General features: G+C 40.2%; 2 protein-coding genes across 6 annotated transcripts in view; one reads left to right on the plus strand and one right to left on the minus strand.

Moving 5' to 3' along the window:
- PIP4K2A (phosphatidylinositol-5-phosphate 4-kinase type 2 alpha) overlaps positions 1-25,209 on the minus strand; it is a 204,459-nt gene that overhangs the window by 115,879 nt on the left and 63,371 nt on the right. The gene's annotated exons all lie outside the window — the stretch shown is intronic.
- Positions 1-25,209, plus strand: part of ARMC3 (armadillo repeat containing 3) — a 64,882-nt gene that overhangs the window by 15,545 nt on the left and 24,128 nt on the right. The window contains exons 4-11 of the mRNA XM_082193669.1: positions 6,251-6,368; positions 8,922-9,047; positions 10,436-10,504; positions 10,740-10,915; positions 12,806-13,000; positions 16,234-16,417; positions 21,545-21,697; positions 21,816-21,921. Of these exons, the coding sequence (XP_082049795.1) occupies positions 6,251-6,368; positions 8,922-9,047; positions 10,436-10,504; positions 10,740-10,915; positions 12,806-13,000; positions 16,234-16,417; positions 21,545-21,697; positions 21,816-21,921 (1,127 nt within the window). The remainder of the gene's footprint in view (positions 1-6,250; positions 6,369-8,921; positions 9,048-10,435; positions 10,505-10,739; positions 10,916-12,805; positions 13,001-16,233; positions 16,418-21,544; positions 21,698-21,815; positions 21,922-25,209) is intronic.

Consider the following 25,209-nt stretch of genomic DNA (forward strand, 5'->3'; position numbering starts at 1 on the left):
TGGAACTAATCAGAACTTGAGAAGTACTAGAATGAACAGTGATATAGATACACTGGCGGAGGAAGAGGAGTGCAGGGGAAGCGCACTGCCCCCGGCAGCATGATCCCAGTATGGTGCCATCGCGGCTGCCCCCCCCCGCCCGTGCAGGGCGCCATGCCCCTGCAGGTGGCATGCCCTGCCCCCGGGACGCGCGCCAGCCCCACCCCCGCCTGCTCTCTGCCCCCCAGTGCCACTGTATAGCTCCGCCACTGTATAGATAAGGAGACTATACTGCTTCCAAAATCTCCCAGGATGGCTTCAACTGTTTACATTACACACTTGCTCAAATTCTGTTCCACATCGTAGAATTTATTATTATTTATTGACTATATATACCGCCCTATACCCAGAGGTCTCAGGGTGGTTTACACATATTTCTGAGTAAACATGAATAGGATGCACTGTGAAAAAGACTTCTCACCTTTGACCCCCAGGTCTTGAGTTTTGAGTCATTAGTTTCCAACACTATACACTACAGTTTCATACTCTCATTTTGTTTGTTTTAGCCAGACCTTTGTCTTCTGTGAGATTTAAATGAAAATATACTTACAGAAATTTCTATAAAACCTAAATAACTGAACTGATTTTACCTTGCTCTTATTTCAGTACAAACAAAGCTACCCAAGGCTTCTATGACTTTTTTTTAAAAAACAAACTTTGCTGTCTTGCTCATTGTTCTCATGTTGTTATTATTAAGAAATAAAATTTGTTCGGATTGCGGCTTAGAATGCAATACTCTGTATACATTACTTACTTGAGAATAAGTCCCCTTGAGGGCAGTGGCTTTTGCAGCTGAGCATACATGCATAGTATCTGTCTGTTAGATGCACTGTTGAACCAAGAACTAGAAAGACTGGCATTTCTAACCATATTAATGTTCTTAAAATTGTTCCCACAATGTAGACTGGACCCGACATGGTGTAGGCTTGGCAAAAAATAGTTGGTCCAGATCCGAGATACTGTTTTAATTGAGCATGATAAAAGTGCCTAATTTTGTTTGAATGTAAAGCATTCCAAAATGTTTTATTTAAACTGAAGAATGAAAGGCTTTTAGAAGGATTTGCCCTTTCGCAAACTATGTTGGTTTCAAGCAATCTATTAAATAGGGTCAGAACAGCTGGATTTCATAGCAGAGCTCTCTCTGTTTGAGAAAGGTCAGAAATGGAAATGAACATTTTGCATCGCTTCCAGATGGCTGAATCATGACAGTGCTTTGACCGGTCGGGCATCATGGAGAGCTGGCCTTTTAGATACAAACTTATGTGAAGACAGCACAAGAAGGGCCATTCTATTTTTAAAATATATTTAAAAATATCCACTATAGACTAGAATATCCACTATAGTTAGTAGTGCAGAATATGCAATCTATGGCCAAATTCTGTCACTATCTTTGAATGCATTTAGCTGTATAGAGAGAGATTGCTTTGCTCAGATTATTTTCTAGAGAGAGTGCTTTGCTGGCTCTCCAGTGAGCAGAACAACAAACTGATGTTGCCAAAAACTTCTTGGAGTCTTGCCTGGCATCAAACAAGTCATTCCTGTTGCCTAAAGAATGCTTTGGGTCCACAAGGGAGCTGCAACATTTCACCAGCTTTATTCATAATGTATGGAAAATCTTTTAAATCTCCCATTTGACATTATGAGAGCAATCCACCAAGCACTTACGCTGTACAAAACTTCTATTAGTTTAAAGGGGCATGTGTGGGAAGATGTGCAAAATTTCTGTTGAAATTAGCGTAGCTGGCCGTGTGTGGAATGCTGTGAAAGAGGAAGAGACTTTGCAGAATTGGTGGTTGTGAATAGCGGCCGCCTCCACAGGACCCAGCTCCACCTTAGAGGGCCAGTATGGATCTGCCAATGCATATAGTAAATTCATAACAGGCTCCACTTTGGTTTAGCCATTGGCCATAGGGCACTGGAAGTTTAATAGGAAGAAAAGGGTAGATGTCTGAATCCTAAGATTTATACAGCCATTCAAGGGCAATCAGAGTCTCATGGATTGTAGAAGAATCAAGAACCCAGAAAGCTATCTGGTAATATTATTTTATACTCTGCTGCTTTCTGTAAACCTCTGTAAGGCACAAGGAGCTGCTTTACCCCAAGTCAAGACTATGGGTCTTGGTCAATACTATCTGCAGTGACTGGCAGTGGCTCTTCAGCGTTAAAGACAGGAGGCTTTCACAGTCCTGCCTGGAGGTGCCAAGGATTGAATCTGTCACCATTTGCATGGAAAGCATATGCTCTATGCACTGAGTGCCCATCCATATTAACACATTAAGTCTTTGAATTATATTTTTTGTGATGTACTTTACCTTTTCAAAAAGCAAAAAAAGAAAGAAAGAAAAAAAAGGGTGGAGTAGCTCACATGTAAAGGTAAAGGTAAAGGTACCCCTGCCCGAACGGGCCAGTCTTGACAGACTCTGGGGTTTGTGCGCCCATCTCACTTAAGAGGCCGGGGGCCAGCGCTGTCCGGAGACACTTCCGGGTCACGTGGCCAGCGTGACAAAGCTGCATCTGGCGAGCCAGCACAGCACACGGAACGCCGTTTACCTTCCCGCTGGTAAGCGGTACCTATTTATCTACTTGCACCCGGGGGTGCTTTCGAACTGCTAGGTTGGCAGGCGCTGGGACCGAGCAGCGGGAGCGCACCCTGCCGCGGGGATTCAAACCGCCGACCTTTCGATCGGCAAGCCCTAGGCGCTGAGGCTTTTACCCACAGCGCCACCCGCGTCCCAGCTCACATGTAGGATCCTCTAAAATTTTAATACTGATTCTATGGACTCATTCCCACATAACATTAAGCCAAAACAAGGCTAAGAGTGAATGAAGAAGTGTACTGATGCCTTGCATGCCCTTTGCTCCTACACTAATTCTGGCGTCGCCACCACTGCATGGTTTGGCTTAGTGTTACCTGATTTGTCTTGCTCCAGGCAAACGGTGAATGGTAAGCCAAGAACATGATTTGTTTGGAGCAAGAAAACGATGAGCCCAGGTTTACATAATGTTAAACTGTGGATAGTGCAGTTGCAGGACTGGAGGAGGAGCAAATCAGCTGAGGTTTTTGCTTTGTGTACCAGCATCCTTGCTTGTTCATACTAAGCCATAGCTTGGTTTAGCGTTACCTATGAACCTGGCCTATGTTTGCTTACATGCCACTGTTGCAGCTACAACTGTACTAAAGATAAAATGTACTTGCTAGAGTCCATGCAGATGTGGATTTCATTTAATGTTATTCAGCTCATTTCATTCACAGAATTGTAGAGCTGGAAGGGACCACGAGGGTCATCTAGTCCAACCCCTTGCAACACAGGGATCTTTTGTCCATTGTGGGGCTTGAACCCATGACCCCGAGACAAAGATTCTCCTTGGCATTGACGCATCCTGATGCAAAAGATTCTGCAACTGTTCAGTTGCATTCTGTGAGGGAAATGAATTAGCTACTTTCCCCACTTATAGCTTATTTCCATTTTGTTTGTATCATAAAAAAGGAAAAATAATAGATTCTGTCCTGCATATATATTGGTGTCATTACATTATTTTCTATACTGGTGTTGAAGCTAATGTTACTTAGCTTCAGATGGCAGTTCTTCAGAAGACTTTCAATAATCTAAGCTGTCACTCTTGATATCTTTACTTCCATTTAACAATATTCTTTCTGAGCTGACATAACCAGCATTGTGTACAAATTCCAGATGCATTTGAATTGTATGGTTTTATATTCCCTTTCTTTTTGGCCCCTTTTGTATCCCTAGTAACCTGTTTGCTTTTCGACTGCACCTGCACATTGAACAGAGTTCTTCATTAAGCAGTTTACAATGATCTCCATTCATACTTTTCCAAACCCTTTTGTGTAGGACCTTGAGAGCTGGTTGAGCCAAGAACACAGGAGTGACAAAAGTGTAATTCATGTTGAAAATTATCTGTGGACGCTATATTGAGTTCACATTGTTTGGTCATATCTGTAGGTTCTTCACTACCCGGTTTATATGTGATTATAGCCTATCAACAATAAATGTTATCTCACCTAAGAACTCATTAAGTCTGTCCAGAGCCCACAGTATCCCATTTGGCACCACATTGTCAGCTATTTCCTTTTCAAGATCACTAAATTTTATACGTAATATAGCCAGTTTCCAACATCCTGTCCTTGTCATTCACTAGGACACATGACGGCCTCCAGGCCTTTCTATCTAGTCCTCAGGACTCTTCTGAGACCACACCACCTTCACAGGTCACATCCCTTGCCAGCCCTCCTCTGCACTCTTCCTTGAGTCCTCTTGTCAGGCTGAAATGTGTCATTGGAACTGTTACATTGTCTTTCGTTTGCCTGGATGGAGGACAGAGTGATGTGTGTGAGTGTGTAGAATGGTCTGTGGTTTGTATGGTTAGAATGTAGACTATTGTACAAAGGTAAGAGTTGCATCCATTGTGCTGCCCATTTTTACCTCTAGTCATGCCCACTGCTGGCATGCAGTCCTTGGAATGGAATGTGGTCTTTGAGCTGCAAAAGGTTCCTCACTCCAGGGCTAGAGCATGATACAAAATTAGAAGCTGGGGAAACCGATTTTGGGGAGGTGGGAAGCATAGCTAAGCATGAGTGTGTTGGCTCTCAGGGAGAAGATCTTGGTCACTTTGCTCCTTGCCAGTTGTTTGTTGCTGCAACACACTGAAATAAGGGCATGGTTTGGTTTAGCATAATGTCCAATTCAGGGCTCATGGTTTAACTCTCTCCATATTAGCCACAAGCTCCAACCAAGGTTTGTTCTTTGTTTGTGACTTGTGGTTGGTCTGGAGACTGTCCTAGCCTGGAAACTTTTGCAACTTCCTGTTAAGAGGAATATGGCTGGACACTTTGTTTGATCTTAATGGAAATGTGACTTGAGGTTTATCAGCTCACAACAGTTAATTGTTATCAATATGGAACTTTATTCGACCCTAAGACAAAAGAGAACTAAGAGCTATCAGTGAAAATGCATGCTTTGCTGGGCGAGGTTGATGCTTGTTGGTGCTTTTGAAATTGTTTTATTGATTAGGGAAATTGTTTATATAACTTTTCTATAGTAGGTGGTTTGGGATCTTTAGGAATGTGATGTTACAAAACAGAATTTGTTATGTGCTTTCTGATGACAAAATAAAATGTTTTATTACTGGCTGTTCTGAATGGCTACAGATAATTAAAGAAACAAAAAGAATGCCTCAAATATCTTTTTCTATGACGCAGCTTAGTGTCACAAAATGGAATTCTCATAGCCTTGTCTTAGCAGCCATTCATTCATTAATTTCATAAAATTTATACATTGCTTAATTGCAAAACAAAGAAAACCCCCCTCAAAGTGGTCTACAAAAAAATAAAACATGAAAATCAAGAAAACTCATTAGTTTGGAGACTTGGCAAAATAAAGACTGGGGACTCCCAGGTTTGAGAAGAATCCAACTTTTTGCTTTTCAGTAGCAACAAAAAGCCTAAAGGATTTTGATGCTTAAGAACTTTTGGGGGGTATTGCTAATGGTGAACTATGTATAAATTACAATAGGGAGTATTTTTATCGTAGAGGGAACTTGTATTAGTGATGAGGAAACAATTTTGACTCATTTTGTATATTTCTGATATATTTGTTGACATGTCACTCTCTTTTCCAGGGAAAGCCTTTAAAAAAACAAAAAAACAAACAAACCACACACCTGCTCCTTTGATGGTTTGAATGTTCCAAACAAACCACAAGTGGTAAGCCCAAAACAAACCTTGGCTTCCACCTTTGATTTGCTTGTATAGAAGCAAACCATGAATGCTGATTTGTACATAATGCTAAGACTGTGCTCTGGTTTATTCCCTCATAGCACAGGGAGCATCATCCTTCTGCTTGTTCACTGTAAGCCATGGTTTAAGGTTTACAGTTACATGTGAATTGGACCAATGAAGTTTCTCATTCATTTTAAAACAACATGTTTCTGCTCAAAGTATTTGCAGGCAAACCCCATTGTGATTTTGGCTCTTTTCTAAATTGCTGACTTGCTAACCAAGCAACTAAGGAACAAGCCACTGAAAGAAGCCTTTGAGTTAGTAACCCTATCCTGACTTTCTATTCTAATTTGAAATATCAGATTATATCCAGTGTTTAATTTCTGTATCATCCATGATAAATTTCCAGAACGGACATTAAAGATCTGTATGTTTCACATTTGCTGATAATCTTATAATGTTGCTTTCTAGTTTGATCCTTTATCAGTTGAAAGCAAGAAAGCCGCAACTGTGGTGCTGATGCTCAGTTCTCCTGAAGAGGAAGTTTTGTCTAAAGCATGTGAAGCTATCTATAAATTTGCATCAAAAGGTTAATGTTTCAGTTATCAAATCTTACCACATGTCTTGTCTTTTTTCTCATTAATAAATCTGCTTGGTACCAAAAGATTTCCATTAATAATTATTGCTGCTGCTACATAATATTTCTTAAGTCACAAGCATATGCAAGATACTATCCAGAGTGCAGTGATATGGTTCCTCTCTTGATTAGCTGGGTCATGGCTAGGAATGAGATAGAAATTTGCTTCAGTTTGGATTGCAAAACCAATATAGAGCTACCCTTCAAAATTCAAACTACATTTTGAAATGCAGTTCTTCACCCACATGTGTACAAAAATGTGTATATTAGGAGAAAGTGTGGATGAAAATGCATATTTAAGTGAAAACATGAGGGGAAATTGCTTGCAAAATTTATATATAAAAATGCATACAAAATGTACATATTTGGAATAAATTTGCACTAAAAAAGCAGGTGAATTTTCATGAACCCCTTTTTAAAATTGCAAACTGATGTAGAAATGTGGAGAACTGAAATTGTGATTGGAAAAACAAGAAACTGTGTGAAACAAAACTGAGAGATTTTGCCCATCTCTAGTCATGACTCATGAGCAGCCTCTGCAGGATGAAGACGAGGGAATTTCTTAGCCAGATCAGACTTACAGCTGATCCAGACATCTGCTTTTGACACACGTTTTATGGGATTGTACCACTGTAGAAGGGATGTGAGGGATCATTTCTTTAAAACTGGCTGAGACAAAACCCTGCAAGTGAGATGCTTTCTACCTCCTGCGTTAGCTCTTCAGCTGCAGCAAGATTTTAAACACAACACTTTTTCTTGTTATTCACCGCATATATTCTGAGTTGTTTTAGTCTCAAGAGAGAACAGTAGAAGCCCGTTTGAATCAGCTGTAACATCAAAGGCATTGTTCCTGTTTTTGAGGTGCTAGAATATCTTCCCATTAGTTTCTGTGTGGGGTGAAGAAAGCAACTTCACTTTCAAAAGCAGCCATAAGCAAAGTCAGCACTAGACAACATATATTTACCTTTTGTTGTTGTTGAATCACACATGTACATGGGTGTGTCAGAATCTACCCATGTCCCTTTGGTTTAAGATAGAAAAGCTGAAGTGGGAGGATAAAGCTTTATAATGATATAGTGAAGATCTTGTGCTCTAGGACTTCAGTACTATTATTAGAAGCATTGGAATATTTTGATCTTTGTGAATTCTGACTTGAATTCACGGTAACGTGAACTGACTTATCTGTACCTCCCATGCTAATGAGAGAGTCAGCACTTGGGTTATCTGCCTGCTTTTGGACTTCCTAAATGTTCTAACACAGCTCAAAAATGTATCAAAATTAATCTTGAAATATGCATTCTAAGAGAAAAATACATTTAAGAGTTTGTATTAAAATAGTACTGAAATACAAATTTGTGAGGATTAAAAAAAAAACGAATTCACAGATTAATGGGGAAACTGGATCAGAGGTGGAGCATGGGGGGGGCAGCTGCTGGGCAATTGCCCTGGTTCAAAAAAAAAAATTCCGGGCACGCCTTTGCAGCTGCTACCCTGGCCAGAAGCGCTCCCCATCCCACCCGCCCACCTCACCTGAGCGGGAGAGGACGGACTCTTGCATATCTCAGCTGCACATTGTCCCTTGCTGGTGGGGAAGGTGGGCAGATAGCAAGACTTGTGTCATGATGGTGGTAGTGCCTGAGCCTGAAAAGGCGCACATGAATGTCCCACTGAGGCTCCACAGTTCAGTCTGGCAGCAGTAGCGACACATGGAGGCACAACACTTGCATTAAGGAGCACAATACTTTCCTGCCCTGGGCGCTTGTAACCCATGCTACTCCACTGAATCAAGATAGAGCAGATTTATGAGTAAGCACATGCAAAAAGTGCATGGACTGGAAATAGATTGATTCACCCATCCCTGTTAATGGAATATTAATGCTATTCCTTTAATTTCTGGTGTTCAGACTGTGGATGCCATTGTTCATGTAACCAAACTGGCACCATTCACTCACAAAAGAGGGACAGGGGGAGGTATCAGAAGATTTATGGGGATCCCAAATTTGCTGAGGTATGAAATACATTTTAAAGAAAAACCCTGTGGAAGGGAGATCCCAAAATAGCCACATCAGGACTGTGGATTCTGATTTGCTACAGAATGCTGCTGACTATTCAGATGGATTGGGTGGGGCCCATGTGGTGAAAACTGGGAGAGGGGGAATAGAACAGAGTGGCTGGAATTGTGATCAGCAGCACTGTGTTGAAACATTGCTGCTGCAGGTCCCACTTGTTAATATTATTATTCATGTTGTATTGATAGTAAAGACCATTGTCAATAGGGACCATTTCATGGGTATAAACTATCAGAGGCTACTAGTCATAACAGCTATGCTCTGCCTCCACAACTGGAGGCAGTATGCACCTGAGTACCATTTGCTCATGTGCTCAAGTCCAGCTTATGGGCTTTCCTTAGGCATCTGGTTGGCTACTGTGAGATCAGGATGCTGAACTAGGTGGGTCAGTGGCCAGACCCAGCAGGCTCCTCTTATGTTCTTATTTGCTTTCTAGGTGAAGAAAATAAGCTGACTCTTCTTGACCTTGGAGCCTTGGAACCTTTATTTAAATTAGTTACACATGAAGACCCTATTGTCCGCAGAAATGCCACCATGGTAGTTGGGGTGATGGCTTCTCACAGTAAGAGAATCATGCACAATTATATTTGCTAGCAATATTAAGTAAGTTAAGTGCTACTGATGAAATCATAATAGTCCAGTAGAATGACAGTAGAATAATTCATGTGAAATCTTGGGGCTTCTGTATCATCACACTGATGGAGTAATCCCAACAACTATACTGGAGGCAGCATCACTATCCACCAAGTCTCCGGGCAAGGAAGAAGGGCCTATACGGATAACAATAATCTAGTACTTGATGGTGCAGATTCAGCATAGATGAGGACTGAACAGCTTGTTACTCAGCCATCCAACTGCAACCACTGCCAAATATGGCAGCCCATCGGGGGCTCAATAAATATTTTTTGTTTCCTGCCTGAGACTGCAAATGCAGGCGTGGTTGTCAAGCACCTGGTAGGTTGCAGTATGCAAATGATGGGCTATGTTTGACTTCTGCATTTGACTTGACATATCACCAGTTGTGCAGACCTGACCTCAAATAATGACACACATTGTTTTATCAAAAGAGGTGTGCTTCAGAGCTTTTGTAATCCTGCATCAGACACTATGGGGCTTGAAACAAAAACCCTACAGACCAGGGGTTCTGATCAGGGGAGGGTACTACAAGCCATTTCAGCTACAGCATGTCCACAACAACCCATAATTATTCTGGCCTAGGAAGTCAGGTGGCACCATAGGAGCCAACTGCTAAGGGCCATGGTCCCTTTCCCCCCCTTAAATGCTTGAGGGGTATGCCCCCCCCAAGTTGATGGGCATTGCCATTCAAATGGTCTGCTCACATGTCTTGGTTTCTTAGAATTCCTGAACAACACTGGGTATGAGGCTGCTGGTTTCAAATATGCCCAAGTCTGCTTGTGTCTTTCAAACATTTTGAAATCATCACCGAAACTACAACACTGCATTTCAATATAACTTTGATAAATGTACCCAAATCTACTGGGGGAGGATGGAGGACTATGACTGTTCTTAAATATGAAAATAAATTGATCAGCACATTCAAAAACTGTTTTAAAGAGGTTTAGAATGAAAGCTTTTGCAGAATTGTTGCCAAAAGTAGTGAGTGGAAGTGTTTGTCATTTTCTTTCATTCTTTAATTGACTCTTATTGTGTATCTGATGTTGTTTGGCACAAAAGGATATAAAGATCTCTTTTGGAAGTGGCTTGCTTTTTGGTTTTCTAATTTCCCCTAATATATTTCCCTGTCAGCTCCCAGCAAAGTACACTCCACCTTTGATGTTACTCATACAGCAGCCATACATTTTCTACTACCTAGTAGAACTTAATACAACTGTAATATTAAGATTACATCACCAGTTCTAATTGCACACTGTATTCCTTCAATATATTGACTAAATATATTGCTTCATATCTACATTTGCTTCATTGTAGATGATGTGAAAAAATCATTAAGACAGCTAGATGTTACAAGTGCATTTATAGCTCGCCTGGCACCGGAAGGTAATTTGTAGTGCTCTTTTGTGCAAATTTTTGTTTGCTTCTGTCATTTAATATTTTTTTTAAGGACTGTGGTTTGGATTTTTCTTTTAAAAGTGTATAGCAAAATGAGATGAGACTGGATTAAGAGCTTCTGTTTACATATAGTTTCTAATGACATTTTGCTAACCATCAACAAATGAGAGTATTTACTATGGTAGTTAATGGCTAATTGCACTATTTCATTTTTATGCCATAGAAGATGTAGTCACCCATGAGTTTGCCAGCCTTTGTCTGGTACACATGGCAGCAGAATACAACAGTAAAGTGCAAATATTTGAGCAAGGTGGACTAGAGCCGCTTATCAGCCTGCTAGGAAGTCCTGATCCTGATGTTAAGAAGAATTGTGTTGAATGCATCTATAACATGGTACAGGTGATTATTTTTCACTGTTTTAAGTATAAAGGAATATATTGTTTAAGTATAAAGTGATGCTCATCTTCAGTTTGTACATCAAAGTTAATTATTGGTTGGCGTATGGTTATCTTTAAATTTACACCAGTTTTTCCCAATAGCCCGATCCAATACATCTTCCTCATATCCCATAAACTAGGCATTCACTGTCTACCTACTGTTGAACTTGGGGAACTCCCCTCTAAAGTGCCCCCATTAGATGATCAACACCGTCATCTCTATCAATGCTGATCACATGTTAGGCAGAAGAGTTATAAAGGAGTCTGACATCCACTTCTCCATCCCTGCCTAAGGGATGATTAATACTGTCACTATTAATGGAGATCCAGGTTCTGTTTGCAGGAGTTTTACACTCCTAAATACCCTAAATACCCTTTCGTAATTGACATGGGGGTGAGGGGTAGGAGATGAGATCCATGATCAATACTCTGTGGATCTCTCTTGCTCTGGGTTGATTTACTTGATGGCAAGTCCTATTGATTTCAGTGGAATGTGCTTCCAATTAAATGTGCTTAGGATGAATTGGAACAAACTGCATTTGCATGCATATAAAGGAAATCATTTTTAAAGACTAGAATGCATAAAATCCATTGTCTCTTCATTGTGTGAAAAAAATAGTTTGACCCTTCCAGAGAGGGTTGTGAAAATGTCTGTCTTTTGGGGAGAGGGAGGGAATCAGAAATGGGTTCTGGCTTATTCTTGCATAACACACCATGATTTTGCACATCTTCTTAACTCTTGGTAAATGCTTTTGACAGCTTCTTTTCATAAGGAAAGGAAGGTTATTGTAATTGGTTACTTTCACAATCAAGTGTTAATGTCACCATATGCTGGTTAGCAAAAGAATGGTGCATTTGTGTATGGGAGTTCTTTTCAGAGTCTAATTGCTTGATCCACAATCCAGTGAAGCTGAAACACGAGGATTTAAGCGGATTTAGTTCCATTGACTTCAGTGGTACCAAATTGGCTTAAGTTCAAGCACTCAAATTTAACTGTGTTGTGGATCGGGCTATAAGTGAATCAACTCGGTAATGAATTCAATTCACAGCTCAATCTTTTCTAGGGCATCAGAGCATGTCTTTATTCTGAATCACATTTTGCTGTTTCCCTTCTTTTGCTATCTAGCTGTCTTTGTTGTAAGATATATCTGGACAACTGCACCTGGTGCTTGCTTAGATTGATAATAGAAATTGCACAGAAACATGCATAAGCTGCTATTTTTTTAAAAAAAACTTAAAACTCTTTTTTATATACACCATTTTTATACTGCCTAGGACGCAGTCGTTCTTTTGGAAGGTTTTATTACTAGAAAAGGTTGGAATATTTTGCAAGAAAGTTTTTAATATTCAGTTATTTAAGAAGTAATAAAATAGCAGTGAATGTGCAAAGACCTTCTCACGCAGATAAACTTATCATACTGAATTTGAGCGATCCTTTTTGTAAAAGTCATATGCACTAGAAATTTTTAGGGTCAGTTTCTTCTTGAAAAGTACTTTGAAATGTGGCGTGAAAGCAATATGCTTTAAATTATATACAAACTAGTGCTATTTTTCAAGAAAAAGAGGTGCCAGAACTCTCCATTCTCATTCTCTTAGAATGGCAATGGCACCTACATGAGAGGTGCTGGAACCGATTTCCAGGGAGTTCCGGCTGAAAAGAAGCCCTGCAAACTAGGATTGCTGAGTATTGTTCTGTGTAATGCGTAATTTGTGATGTTCGGAGCCTAACAATTGTCAGCTTCAAAATAACAAATAATTTAATTGCATTTGTGATAATCGTCTTGCAAAACCACAACATTATACATTACTGTGTTTTTCCATCTAACCATTTCTGTTTGGTACTTAACTACAGGATTTTCAGAGTCGTGCTGCAGTTCGTGAACTAAATGTGATTCCTCCTTTGTTGGATCTTTTGAAGTCTGATTATCCAATTATTCAGTTGTTAGCTCTCAAAACCTTAGGTACTATTTCCATTGATAGAGAAACCAGAGTTATGCTAAGAGAACATCAAGGACTAGACCATCTTTTCAAGATACTTGAAACTAAGGTACTTTTACTTAAATATAGAGCTGTCATTTGCTTGAAGAAATCTTAATCAGTTAGTCATATTAATTGTAGGCCATTAATTGATACTCAATCTGAATAAACTCACAGTTGTATTAGAGGGGGGAAAGCATTATTTGACTTAGATAATGCATACATGTGCCATTGTACGTATCATCTTATAATATTATTAATTTAAATACCTTGCTAGTTAAACTTTTAGTAGAACAAATTGTTTTTAATTGATGGATCTACTGGGTAATTGATTATTCAGTTAAGTATTTAAACGTTACTAGAAACATATGGTCAACTCTAAACTGAACTCTAACAGTCTGTACGGTAAATAAAATGCAACTTCTTTCACGCAAAACATGTACTGAAAATCCTTACTTCATTATTAATAATTGCATGAAACTGTAAACTATTTTTTAATGAAGGAACTGGAGGCCCCTCGACTGTCCTCGGGTCCAGTATTGGACCACTTTGACCAGATATCCCCAGCCGATGTGGACAGACTCCTCCAAGCTGGAAAGCCCACCACTTGTCCTCTTGACCCGTGCCCGTCCTGGCTGATTAGAGCGTGTCCAGACGAGGTGCGGGCCCCCCTGGGTGATATCATCAATTTGTCCCTTGGCACTGGGATATTCCCAGGGGAACTGAAGGAGGCAGTGGTGCGTCCGCTCTTAAAGAAAACATCATTAGATCCTTTAGATCTATCCAATTACCGCCCGGTTTCGAATCTTCCATTCCTGGGTAAGGTGATTGAGAGAGCGGTTGCTGAACAGCTTGGTAGGTTTCTGGATGAAACATCTGCTCTCGACCCATTCCAGTCCGGCTTCCGCGCTGGCCATGGGACCGAGACAGCTTTGGTCGCCCTAACAGATGATCTCCGCAGGCAGCTGGATCGAGGCGGGTCGGGGCTGCTGATTCTTCTAGACCTGTCAGCAGCCTTCGACATGGTCGATCACGAACTCCTGGACCGCCGCCTTGCCGACGTGGGGATCCAGGGCACAGTCCTTCAATGGCTGCGCTCGTTTCTCTCCGGTCGGGGACAGAGGGTGGCGCTTGGGGGGGAATTGTCATCGCGCCACTCCTTGGTGTGTGGAGTGCCTCAGGGTGCGATTCTCTCCCCGGTGCTTTTTAACATCTTTATGCGCCCCCTCGCCCAGCTTGTCCGGAGTTTTGGGCTGGGTTGCCATCAGTATGCCGATGACACCCAACTCTATCTGTTGATGGATGGCCATCCTGACTCGGCCCCAGATACACTGACCAGATGTCTGGAAGCTGTGGCTGGATGGTTACGTGGGAGCTGGTTGAAGTTAAATCCTTCGAAGACAGAGGTCCTCTGGCTGGGACGGAGCGATATGGGATTGAGGGGGCAACTCCCGTCTCTTGCGGGGGTGCAATTAGTGCCAGCATCATCCGTGAAGAGTTTGGGTGTAATCTTCGATACCTCCCTCTCTATGGAGGCGCAGATTACAGCTATAACAAAGGCGGCATTTTTTCATCTCCGCCAAGCTAAGCAGTTGGCTCCTTATCTCTCTCGCCCTGACCTAGACACTGTGATCCATGCGACGGTCACCTCCAGACTGGATTATTGTAACTCGCTCTACGTGGGGCTGCCCTTGAGACTGACCCAGAAACTCCAGCGGGTGCAGAATGCCGCGGCGAGACTCCTTACGGGGTCTTCGCTGCGAGATCATATCCATCCAGTGCTGTACCAGCTGCACTGGCTCCCGGTGGAGTACAGGATCAGGTTTAAGGTGCTGGTTTTAACCTTTAAAGCCCTATACGGCCTAGGACCCTCGTACCTACGGGACCGCCTCTCCTGGTATGTCCCACAGAGAAATTTACGGTCTGCAAATAAAAACACCCTAAAGATCCCAGGCCTCAGAGAGGTTAGGCTGGCCTCAACTAGAGCCAGGGCCTTCTTGGCCGCGGCTCCAATCTGGTGGAACGCTCTGTCACAAGAGACTAGGGCCCTGCAGGACTTGACATCCTTCCGCAGGGCCTGCAAGACAGAGCTGTTCCACCAGGCCTTTTGTCAGGGCGCAGCCTGACCCCCTCCTCTGGCAATCTGCACAAAATTTTGCTTGATGGTTGCCATTAATTTGATTTTAATTTGATTTAATTAATTTTATAATGAATGTTTTAGAATGTTGAGTTATTTTGATTGTTGTTAGCCGCCCTGAGCCCAGCTTCGGCTGGGGAGGGCGGGATATAAATAAAATTTATTATTATTATTATTATTATTATTATTATTATTATTATTAATGGCCTCAATCCAAAGAGAGGGTAGCCCATTGACTGGGTGGACAGTGCTGGTTACTAGTGAATGTGTGGTTGTGAACAGTCCAAAACAGATGACTAGCTTTGGGCATTGTCATCAAAGGCAGAGTTAATCATTTATTTGGCTGAATATATAGCCAAAACCACCAACTATCCAGCACAGTGCATGCAATCCGAAGTGGCAGATGCATCCCCCAGGGGAAGGGATCAGGACAAATAACTTACATGTGTTGAATACTTATTGCACTAGTATTTTATTTGATGTTACTAAAGATTTGGTGTCTAGAATAATGTTTAGTTTCAAAGTATACCAATGCTAACCAGGGATTGGGTTTGTAAGAACCTTCCGTTTCTGTGATCAGATATACATCATTTATTTGTCTCAATGAGAAATCACAAGGTTTAATTAGTTGTATATCAATTGGAAATTTTAAAATGTCTGTATTTCTGCAGAGAAGTATTCAGATTCTATTGGTGTCAACTGAATAATTTTGCTTGTCTTTTAATTGTCCTAAAGAGGATGGTAGCAGCTTTTTCAGTCCCTTTCCACCATGTGCTGCATGCCCGTTGCACGAGGAATGCCTCCACACCCACTCAGGTTGTGTGCAGCGGGGCCCCTTTCCTGCAAATTCTTTGGCACATATGAATAGGCCTCAGACAAAAAGCTTGTGTTAGGGCTTACTTTAAATAGATTGCAACAAGGCATTTTGTTCAGTTGGGCAGTGTATTTATATAGAATTATGGAAACGATGAACAAATTTTTAAAGAAAATTCCAATGACTGACACATTTTGTGCTAAAATATAAATGTGATCAGGCATTACATTAAACACATGGCATTTTGCAAACTATTTCTTTATTCATTTAATGAAATTTATATACCACTTGATTGTAAAAAAAAACCCTCAAAGTGATTTACATTTAATGTTTGTATTTGTTTAACTTTTAGGAATTTAATGATTTACATGTAGAAGCTCTCGGAGTGGTGGCAAATTGTCTTGAGGATGTGGATACTATGCAATTGATTCAGGAGACAGGGGGCCTCAGAAAACTACTTGCCTTCACTGAAGTTTCCACTCTCACCGATTTTCAGAAGAATGCGGCAAAGGCTATTGCTAAAGCAGCTTACGACCGTATGTCCTTTCAAAAATACATATTTCTTATGGAAAGTCTTAGAGCATATTTGTGGCATATATTTTTATGGTTGTAGGTAATATTGGACCATGTTGATGGGGGATGTCCTGGCTTGTAGAAAGATTCCTTCTAGTTCTTACTAACTCTGTGATTATTTGACACAGATATTGCCAATTAGTTCAGCTACTTGGCATAAAGTCTTATTTAGGACTGGTGGGTGGGCACATTCCATCTCCTTTGTGTCATTGACCCACTATGATTATTTCTTAAGAGCAATTATATCTCTGTTTATTATGAGGCATATAATAATAAACTAAATAATGCTCTTTTTTTGTATGTGCAATATGCAGCTTTATCCTATGGAAATTAGCTTGGAAGTCCCAGTGGGGCTAACTCCCAGGAAAGTGTGTACAGTACAGGATTGCATCTTGCAGTATAACTGCTCTGCTTGTCTATTCAAATGCACATTACTTTTGAGTAGACTTGTATAGAATTATATTGCACATCATGAATATAGCCAAGGCCAGGCCTTTGAGCCTTGTTTCATAGCCTTCCTTCCCTACATCTTTCACGGAAATATGAAATGCCGCACTGCTGTCACATTTTACCCCTCCATTCACTATCAAATGCGTCATGTGTGTAAGAAAAATACCTCACAAAAGATTTGTTGTCTCAGTCCTGTTTTTATTTATTTAATTAAACAACTGTAATCTCAAGGGTCGTCCCCCCCCCCCAAACTTGGCAAATACTTTTCATTCCCAGGATTAATTCCATCTCATATTCTTAGAATTTCCCCTCTTGGGCTGCTAGGGAGCAGACGTTTTTCTTGCATAGCAGCCTTCAAAATGACATATAGATTAATGTCCCCAGTTGATTAGCCACTTCATCTTACTTTTTATAATTATTCATTCTGTAATTATTTATCTATATAAACATTTCGCTGCTTTTGAATTCATTATGGAATTTTGAAGCAAGCAGGCTGAATGCTCATAGCTTGCACTCAGCATGACAGTGCTGTTTATGTCTCGGAGTAGCATCTGTATAGTGATTTGCAAAGCTGAAATCGAAGGACTCCAGTGCCAAACGACAAAATGTAGTAATATAAATAATCATGTACTTCTTATCGTTCTGAATCCCTCAAGGGGTTCTGGTGACGTAAAATGAGGCAGATTTAGATGCTTCTTGTTTCTACCATATCTGGGTGATTAGTTACTTCTAGAATTTCTGGCAATATTACTTTAATTTATGTACGTTTGTTTCACACATTTTCTAATGCAGAAAAGTGCCTTATTTCTTGCTAGATAATTGCTTTTAATATTTTATGTATTTTTCCATAGTCTCCCAGTTTGGCAGGTTAAAGCCTACTCAGATGCTTAGAAAGTTGAAGTAATTTAACTTTAGATGTTTTAAAGTATAGCTGTAAATTTTTCTTGTTTTATCTTTTTGTAAACCACTTTGAGGGTTTTTAAAAAAATAATCAAGAGATATATACATTTTATGAAAATAACAGGGACTGAGCAACGAGAGCTCACTCCATCGCAGGGATTCAAACCGCCGATCTTCTGATCGGCAAGCCCTAGGCTCAGTGGTTTAATTCATAGCGCCACCCACGCTTACTCACTCTTAAACAGGTTGCAGCCTGTTTGTTCTTTATCACATAAGCTGCTTGATAGCTGATTGGTAGAAAATCAGGATATAAATAATATGAATAATAATTATTCAAATTATGATAATACATAATATGATAATAGATAAATCAGTAAGCCCCCCCAATTTATTAGACTCTACTTTCAATATATAATCATATACCTGCTCTCAAATTCATTTGGAAAAGAAAATATATTTCCTGCCTCTCTTCCTTAGTCTTCTTTTGCTTTGCTGTACCCCACAGACATTGTTAAAAAATAAGAGGAGCTGCACAATAGGCTGTAATAGATTTCTGTCAAGAACAACGACCTGTTACACTGTATCTCTGGATATAACTCTATGTAACTTCTTTCAGCCTTTCTTTATGAATGAAATAAATGTAGTCTGAAGTATAAAACTTTTGTTTTGCCTAGTCTGCAACAAACTAGCATGGGTGCAACTGAGTTGTGGCAGCCAGAACTGTACCCAGTATGTCACATGCTTTTGCACAGTAGATTTGCATAAAAGAATTATGACATTGGGAGTTTTGTTCTGGTTAGCTTTTGTCCTGATCCTTTGCATAACATTTGCCCTTTTCACAGTTGCTGTACACTGAGTTAATATACATATCTGTATCTACATTATGATTGTATTATATATGTATATACAAAAAATATACATAGTTCCCCTAAAACAGAGCATTTTAAAGGTTATTTTCACCAGTGAAATTGTTTTTATGGAAACATTACACCAATAGAATTTTTGAATATATTCATTGGCTGGAGAACTGCAACACAAAACTCAGAGAAGTGCAACTGCAGAAGGATTGGTATGTTTCAGTTTTTGTATTGTTTTGGAAAGTGCAAAGTAGGTTGTTTCGCCTTTAGATGTGAACTGAATCAAATTTCTCCCATATCCCTAGCAGAGGGCAAGTATTACACAGTTAATGAGCAGCAACAGATAAAGTGTAGCTTTCAGCAGTATGTAAAGGTGGCAATGGGAGCCCTGAGACATTGGTCTTTGGTATGAAAACTGGGGTATTAGAGAAGATGCCTACAGTGGTACCTCAGGCTAAGTACTTAATTTGTTCCGGAGGTCCGTTCTTAACCTGAAGCACCACTATAGCCAATGGGGTCTCCTGCTGCCACTGCACCGCATTTCTGCCGGAGCACGATTTCTGTTCTCATCCTGAAGCAAAGTTCTTAACCTGAAGCACTATTTCTGGGTTAGTAGAGTCTGTAACCTGAGGTGTATGTAACCTGAAGCGAATGTAACCCAAAGTACCACTGTACTTTCATTTATGAAATGTTGGAAGGTATTAATTTGTCCTTCCAACAGGATTCCATTATTAAGAGGTGTGGAGTCCATTCCTACTGATGTTGATGCATGCCCCATGTTCAGTGGGACTTATTCTCTAGTAACCTACATCAGTAGAACCAATGCTGCATTGCCAGTGTAATAGGATATGAAATGCATGTCTAGTCCTTCTGATGGTTTTCATTTTCTCTTTCAACAATTAAAGCAAACATTATTTCCCTTTATGTAGAATGTAAATATGTTTTATATCTAATGTGTGGTTTATTATTTTTATTATTAAAACAGGATTGTACCTGCTTTTTAGGAAATAGTCAGGATAATAAACACTTTTGTTCCAGGTACTAAGGGACATTGAACTCACTTTATCAAAAACAAATGACTGAAGTATGGAGACACGCCCCCCCCAAGAGACCATTACCAGGGATTACACACAAGTTTGGCAAGGATCAAGCCGGAGGCAAAGTCCATTATGTGTCAAGCCAATTTGTAATCCCAATTAATGCCATCTCTAGAGTGTTTGCAGTTACATGTCAGTGGTGTGGCAAACCTTGTGTCTGCTTTTGTTGAGAATTCTCCCAGAACCTATTGAATCCTGTAAAACAAAAGCAAACAAGCAAAAAAACACAAACACAAAACATCTCCTCCACCAAACCGCATATGAAAGGGTGCACCTTTTAAGGTGCAAAATTGAGAAAGTGGAGCAGCTAGATTTCTAATGCCTTTTATTTCTAGTCTAGCTTTTTCTATGAATGTTCTGAACATCAAATCAAATATAAATATGTACATTTTGGACTTTAAAAAGGTAACCAGACTGCTTAATAATCTGTTGAACTTCCTTAACTTTTATTATTAAACACACTGTATAAAGTAAATATATTTAAGCTGAAGGAAAGGTTCATTTTTTGGTATAAAACCTCTTTTAGGTGACATTTCTCAGTTTCCAAAATAGAACAAGTATAAAATTAAATCTAAGCCTTGATCCTTTTAGCTACTTGTCAATAGGACTTAGCAGATCGGCTGTCTGCTTAAGGTTATGTAAGTGCTTAAGTATTCCTTTGAATAAACATGAAAGGGAGCAGTTCAGATATACAAAACTCTGCCAACAAGGGCTTTCTTGCTTTGGGCAGCTTTATGAGGCACATAGTATAATATTTATTTGGAGTATATTTGTCTGTCCCTTTAGTGCACTAATTTTGTATGGCTGTTGAAAGCTAACCAAACGGGGCGAGGGTTATAAGATAAACCTTCTAGGATTCAGGGGATATTTCTCATATTAAGGTAAAAGAATAAGTTAGGTTATATAAATTCTCATAAGCTGCATGATGTTATGTGTATGAGGGGGACACTTCCACTTCTTGTTTCCCCTTGCCTTGTGCAGAGCTGCAGCATTCGATAAAACCTTAATTTTATACTGGAAAGGCAAACTGTTATGCTGCAATATTCAGAGTGTAATCATTTCACTCTGGCCCTTGCAAGCTGGCCCTGAATGGGGGAATCTGTGGGCTTGTCCTCACTGTGACACCCACATGTGAATTGCAATGATGTCAAACTGTGGAGCATTCCCCCCAGTGTTTTGTCTCTGGTGATGAAACAGGGAGCATTCACAGCCTTCTTCCTGTTTGTCTAGATAGGAATTAAGAGTGTATGAATCTGTGAAAAAGGCATAATGCACTTTTTTAAACTACCATCCTATGGTAGCTAGTCCATGCACTAATTTGAATTATACAGCAACTGTCAGATATACAGCATCTCCACTCAAAAACTGACTTCTTTAATTTTCATGTACATTGCTCCTATTAGTACCCCTTAGTGAGGATATATTGCCAGGAAGCGGGGCATGCATGTTCTGATTCTGAATAAATTTAGGGTTGTTGTTTTTAAAGGGAATATAATTGGTTGTTATTAGCTCAAGTGCTTATTGCTGGTAAGTGAAATGCTTTTTGACCTGCTTTAAAAACTCCCATATTTCAGCAAACTTAACCAAGTTAGTGTGAGGTTCTGTATTCAGCTTAAGGGTATGACACTTTATAAGTGCATTTTAATACACTGTGTTTTGATGTTGTGCTGAATGGAAACAAACGTTTGCTAGTGACATAATCTGCATGAAAATTTGATCTTTCATTCCCCTTCCTATTTAACATTTGATGTTGCTGATTATTATTGTTCTTCTTCTTTATGCGCAGCTGAAAACAGAAAAATCCTGAATGAACAAGAAGTTGAAAAATGTCTAGTCACCCTTTTGGGAACCGATAATGATGGAACTAAAATAGCTGCTTCTCAAGCAATCACTGCTATGTGTGAGAATTTAGCTAGTAAACAAACCATTGGAATGCTAGGTAAATCGGTTATGGTGGAGGTAGAACTTATGATCCGTAAGAAAATATTTACCAATCTGCAGTTTTGCCATGGCTAATTTGAGACGGCATACATACAATTATTATTATTTTTCCAAAGGAATTCCCCAGCTAGTTCAGTTGCTAAGCAGCGACAATGAAGAGGTAAAGGAAGCTGCTGCTACTGCTCTAGTTAATCTGACAACAGCTCACCCTGCCAATGCAAGGTAAGCTCAAGAGGAATAAAGAATTGTTGAACACATTTATCAGGACGTATATTTTACCTCTGTGAAATTTCTAGGTGGCATATTGTCCTGTTACCTCCATTTTGCTTTACATCCTGGCTCCTGTGCTATTCACTGAATAGACCATTGTCAAAGTTTTACCATCATTTTTCTTGACTATTTATATGCAAATCCAGTGTAGTGTGTGAAACCAGCTAGGTGTTTTTGTAAGAAAACTGGAAATAATATGTATGTTTCCTGATGTGCATCATTGCACACCTGGGAAGTTTTTAGAAAACGAGGCTAAAAATTATAATACATTGTGGGGGGGGGGGAGTTCATGAAACATTTTGTAGCTCTCCTAAAGATCCATGCTTTAGGAATTTCCTCTTTCTGTGAATACTGAAGCATTTTTTGGCTGAATAAAGCTGGTGGGCTAGATTGTGAGGTCTCCATTCCCTGAAATGACCTAGTGTGGTATGTAGCACATGCAGCTGTGAACATGTGATGAGGGATAGGGGGAAATCCCTGTGCACAGGCATGACACATACAGAGGTCTGGATCAAACCCCGTATCTAAACTTTTATTTCTACATGGAATTACACAATATGGTTTGGATATATACTAAGCTATCACTTTGCTGAAGCTTAACAGGTACACATCTAGTCATTGCCAGGATAGGTGACTGCTTGGGAACCACATGTATGCCACCTTGGATTCAATGATGGAAGGAAGGTGGGCTATAAATATAAGAAAATAAAATGGGATATGTTGCATTAAATGTGCGATTGAACTTGAATGTCTTTAAAAAAGTCACAGGGATCTCCAAACAGGGTGAAGACCATTGACATGGGTTAACTTTATCTTACATAGTTTTTTGCTGCAGGAGGGAAGATACTATTGATGTTCATCTTCTGTTGTTAAGGAATCTTGTTGACAGTGCAGACTGTTTCTATTGAAGCTATTGGATTCATACTAGGGTGTTTGATCAGTGTAATATATGGTACATATACACATAACCGTGTATAACAAAGTTAGGGAATTAAGTTCAATTCAATACTAACTTTCCACTTGGTAGTCCTTTTAGATCTAGTTATTTCTCTTCTTCCATCCCTCATTGCAAGCTACTCCACAAAAGAAGGGGGAAACAGAGTCTAATGCTGTGGATTGTTGCCTTGGTTGACTGAATGTGCCTATAAAGCAGCATTTTAGATGGTCATTTAGAGAATTTTATGAGAAACTAACAGCAATGATTACACTGGCCAGTCAACAGTTGATCAGGATTTATGAACTGAACTTGTTTCAGGTGTGTTCATCTTGAGTTAAGCATGAAATTTCATAAAAAACAGTTGTGGGCATACATACTCACATATGCGCATACATATACACTTTTTCTCCTCCATTTATTTCCATCTGTATCCAGATTATAAGGGCTGTGTTCACTCAGTCAGAAATAAAACCATATGTGCCTTACATGAACAATCACAAATGAGCAAGGTAGTTCAAATGTCAAAAGACTTAAAGCAATGAAATTTGCAAAAGGTTTCTTGGAGTATCTCAAATAATGAATGAAATGGAGAAAGTGATTGGCTCATAGATATTCCATGAAGAGAAAGAGACATAATTCATCGGATACATTTCATGTCACAAATTATTCACTCGGCTCTAATAGCCACTGACATTAATTTAACATTACCAGACGAAACATCATTCATCATGTGTAGTCATTATTCAACCCACTTTTCTGTTTTCTGAAAAAATGCAGTAGATATTGACTCTGATACTCCTTTCTTGTGGCTCTTCAGTTAATGTCAATTGTAGCTAGGCTCACATATAAAGAACCAGGTATTGGCCTCTAGGGCCCAAGCCTGCTGGAATTGCTTTGCTCAGCTCTCAAGTTGGAAAACAATTGTAAAGTTGATTGGTACAATGCTGTCCTGTAAAAACCAACCCTCAAGAGGGTGGGCTGATGTAGATGCTCTCTAGAATCCCCCTTGGGGAAGATGAAGGATTTGATGCTGGGCTTCAATGATAACCGGTTGCTAGAGTATTGAGGTCCTGGGCATGTCACCTTTTCCCATCTAGTCATTCTTATTGTGGTATGTGGTCGTGCTGTAAACGTGTGTGAAGTTTTTATTTACTGGCCCATGTGCAGTGTGCTTAAAAAAGGGGCAGTAATGTAGTAGCAGTTTGGTTATGACAGTGAGGAAGGGGAGCTGGGGTAGTTTTTCTGGTCATATGCAGGATATAATACTTTCAGTCTGCTTTTAAGAAGAAGCAGTGTCTTCTCCATGTTGTCTCTTTTCTCCCATGCTATCTGGTTGTGAATTCACTAACTGGAGTTAATAGTACACTGCTGCACTTCCAAAGGCATAAAAAGCACTGTAATAGCAGTACAGAAACAAATGGTGGTGATGGGAGCTCATAGGTATCTTCTTCTTTATCCTTCACTAGAGTGCACTTCCTTGGTGTCAACAAATTATCCTTCATTTCTGTGTCTTCTCCATGCAGGTCATCATCACTGCAGCTACAATCACTTATTCTTAGGGAGCGTACAGCTGCCTGAACTATAATCTGCCTTCTCTCTGCACATTCCCGATGAACATAAATCTGCTCTCTGTTATTTGTACCCACTGCAGTAACCACCTCCTCAACCTGGTCTTCCTCTTGGATGGAAACAAGAGGAGCAGTAAATCCTTAATTTTGGAGGACTGTTGTTACCTTGATGGATGTTGGTGGCCTTTGTACACAAAGAGAGTGGAGGTGTCATGAGGGCTGGACTTCTGTTATTGGTATCAGTGACTCATAAGAGTTGGTGAAGGATTTTGGGATGACCTTGTACTGCTTGATCCCTACAGGTGGTCATTCCAAGCTGCTTCTGCCCACTTAGCACTGCTGTAAAGCAGCCAGCACATGTTATAAATGAAGATGAGGTGAGGATGCAGGGACTACCTCTGGTCTAAGCAAGCACAGATTATTCCTGAAGACATTGAGGCAGCCCAAGGAAGTGGGGGGGGGGGCCTTGAAAGTATTGGCCTTGGCGGAGTTGGCACTTGTTCCTGAAGAGGGTGAAGGCATCCACCTTTACTGGCCAGGTGTTCCTAGCATGACTGATGAGGTTTGCTTAAATGTAGACTCTTTGGTTGGTTTGGGTCTATTCAGCTGATGCTGGTTGGGAACACTGATACCACTATTCACAGTGTAGCCTGGAGTCATACCTTTTCTATTGAAAAGGATGGTCGCCAGTTTTTCATAAGAAGGCATCACCTTGGGTGGTGAGTAGTGACATCC

The sequence above is a fragment of the Podarcis vaucheri genome (genome assembly GCF_965113315.1).
Source record: "Podarcis vaucheri genome assembly, chromosome: 12".
In the NCBI taxonomy this organism is placed as follows: Eukaryota; Metazoa; Chordata; class Lepidosauria; order Squamata; family Lacertidae; genus Podarcis; species Podarcis vaucheri.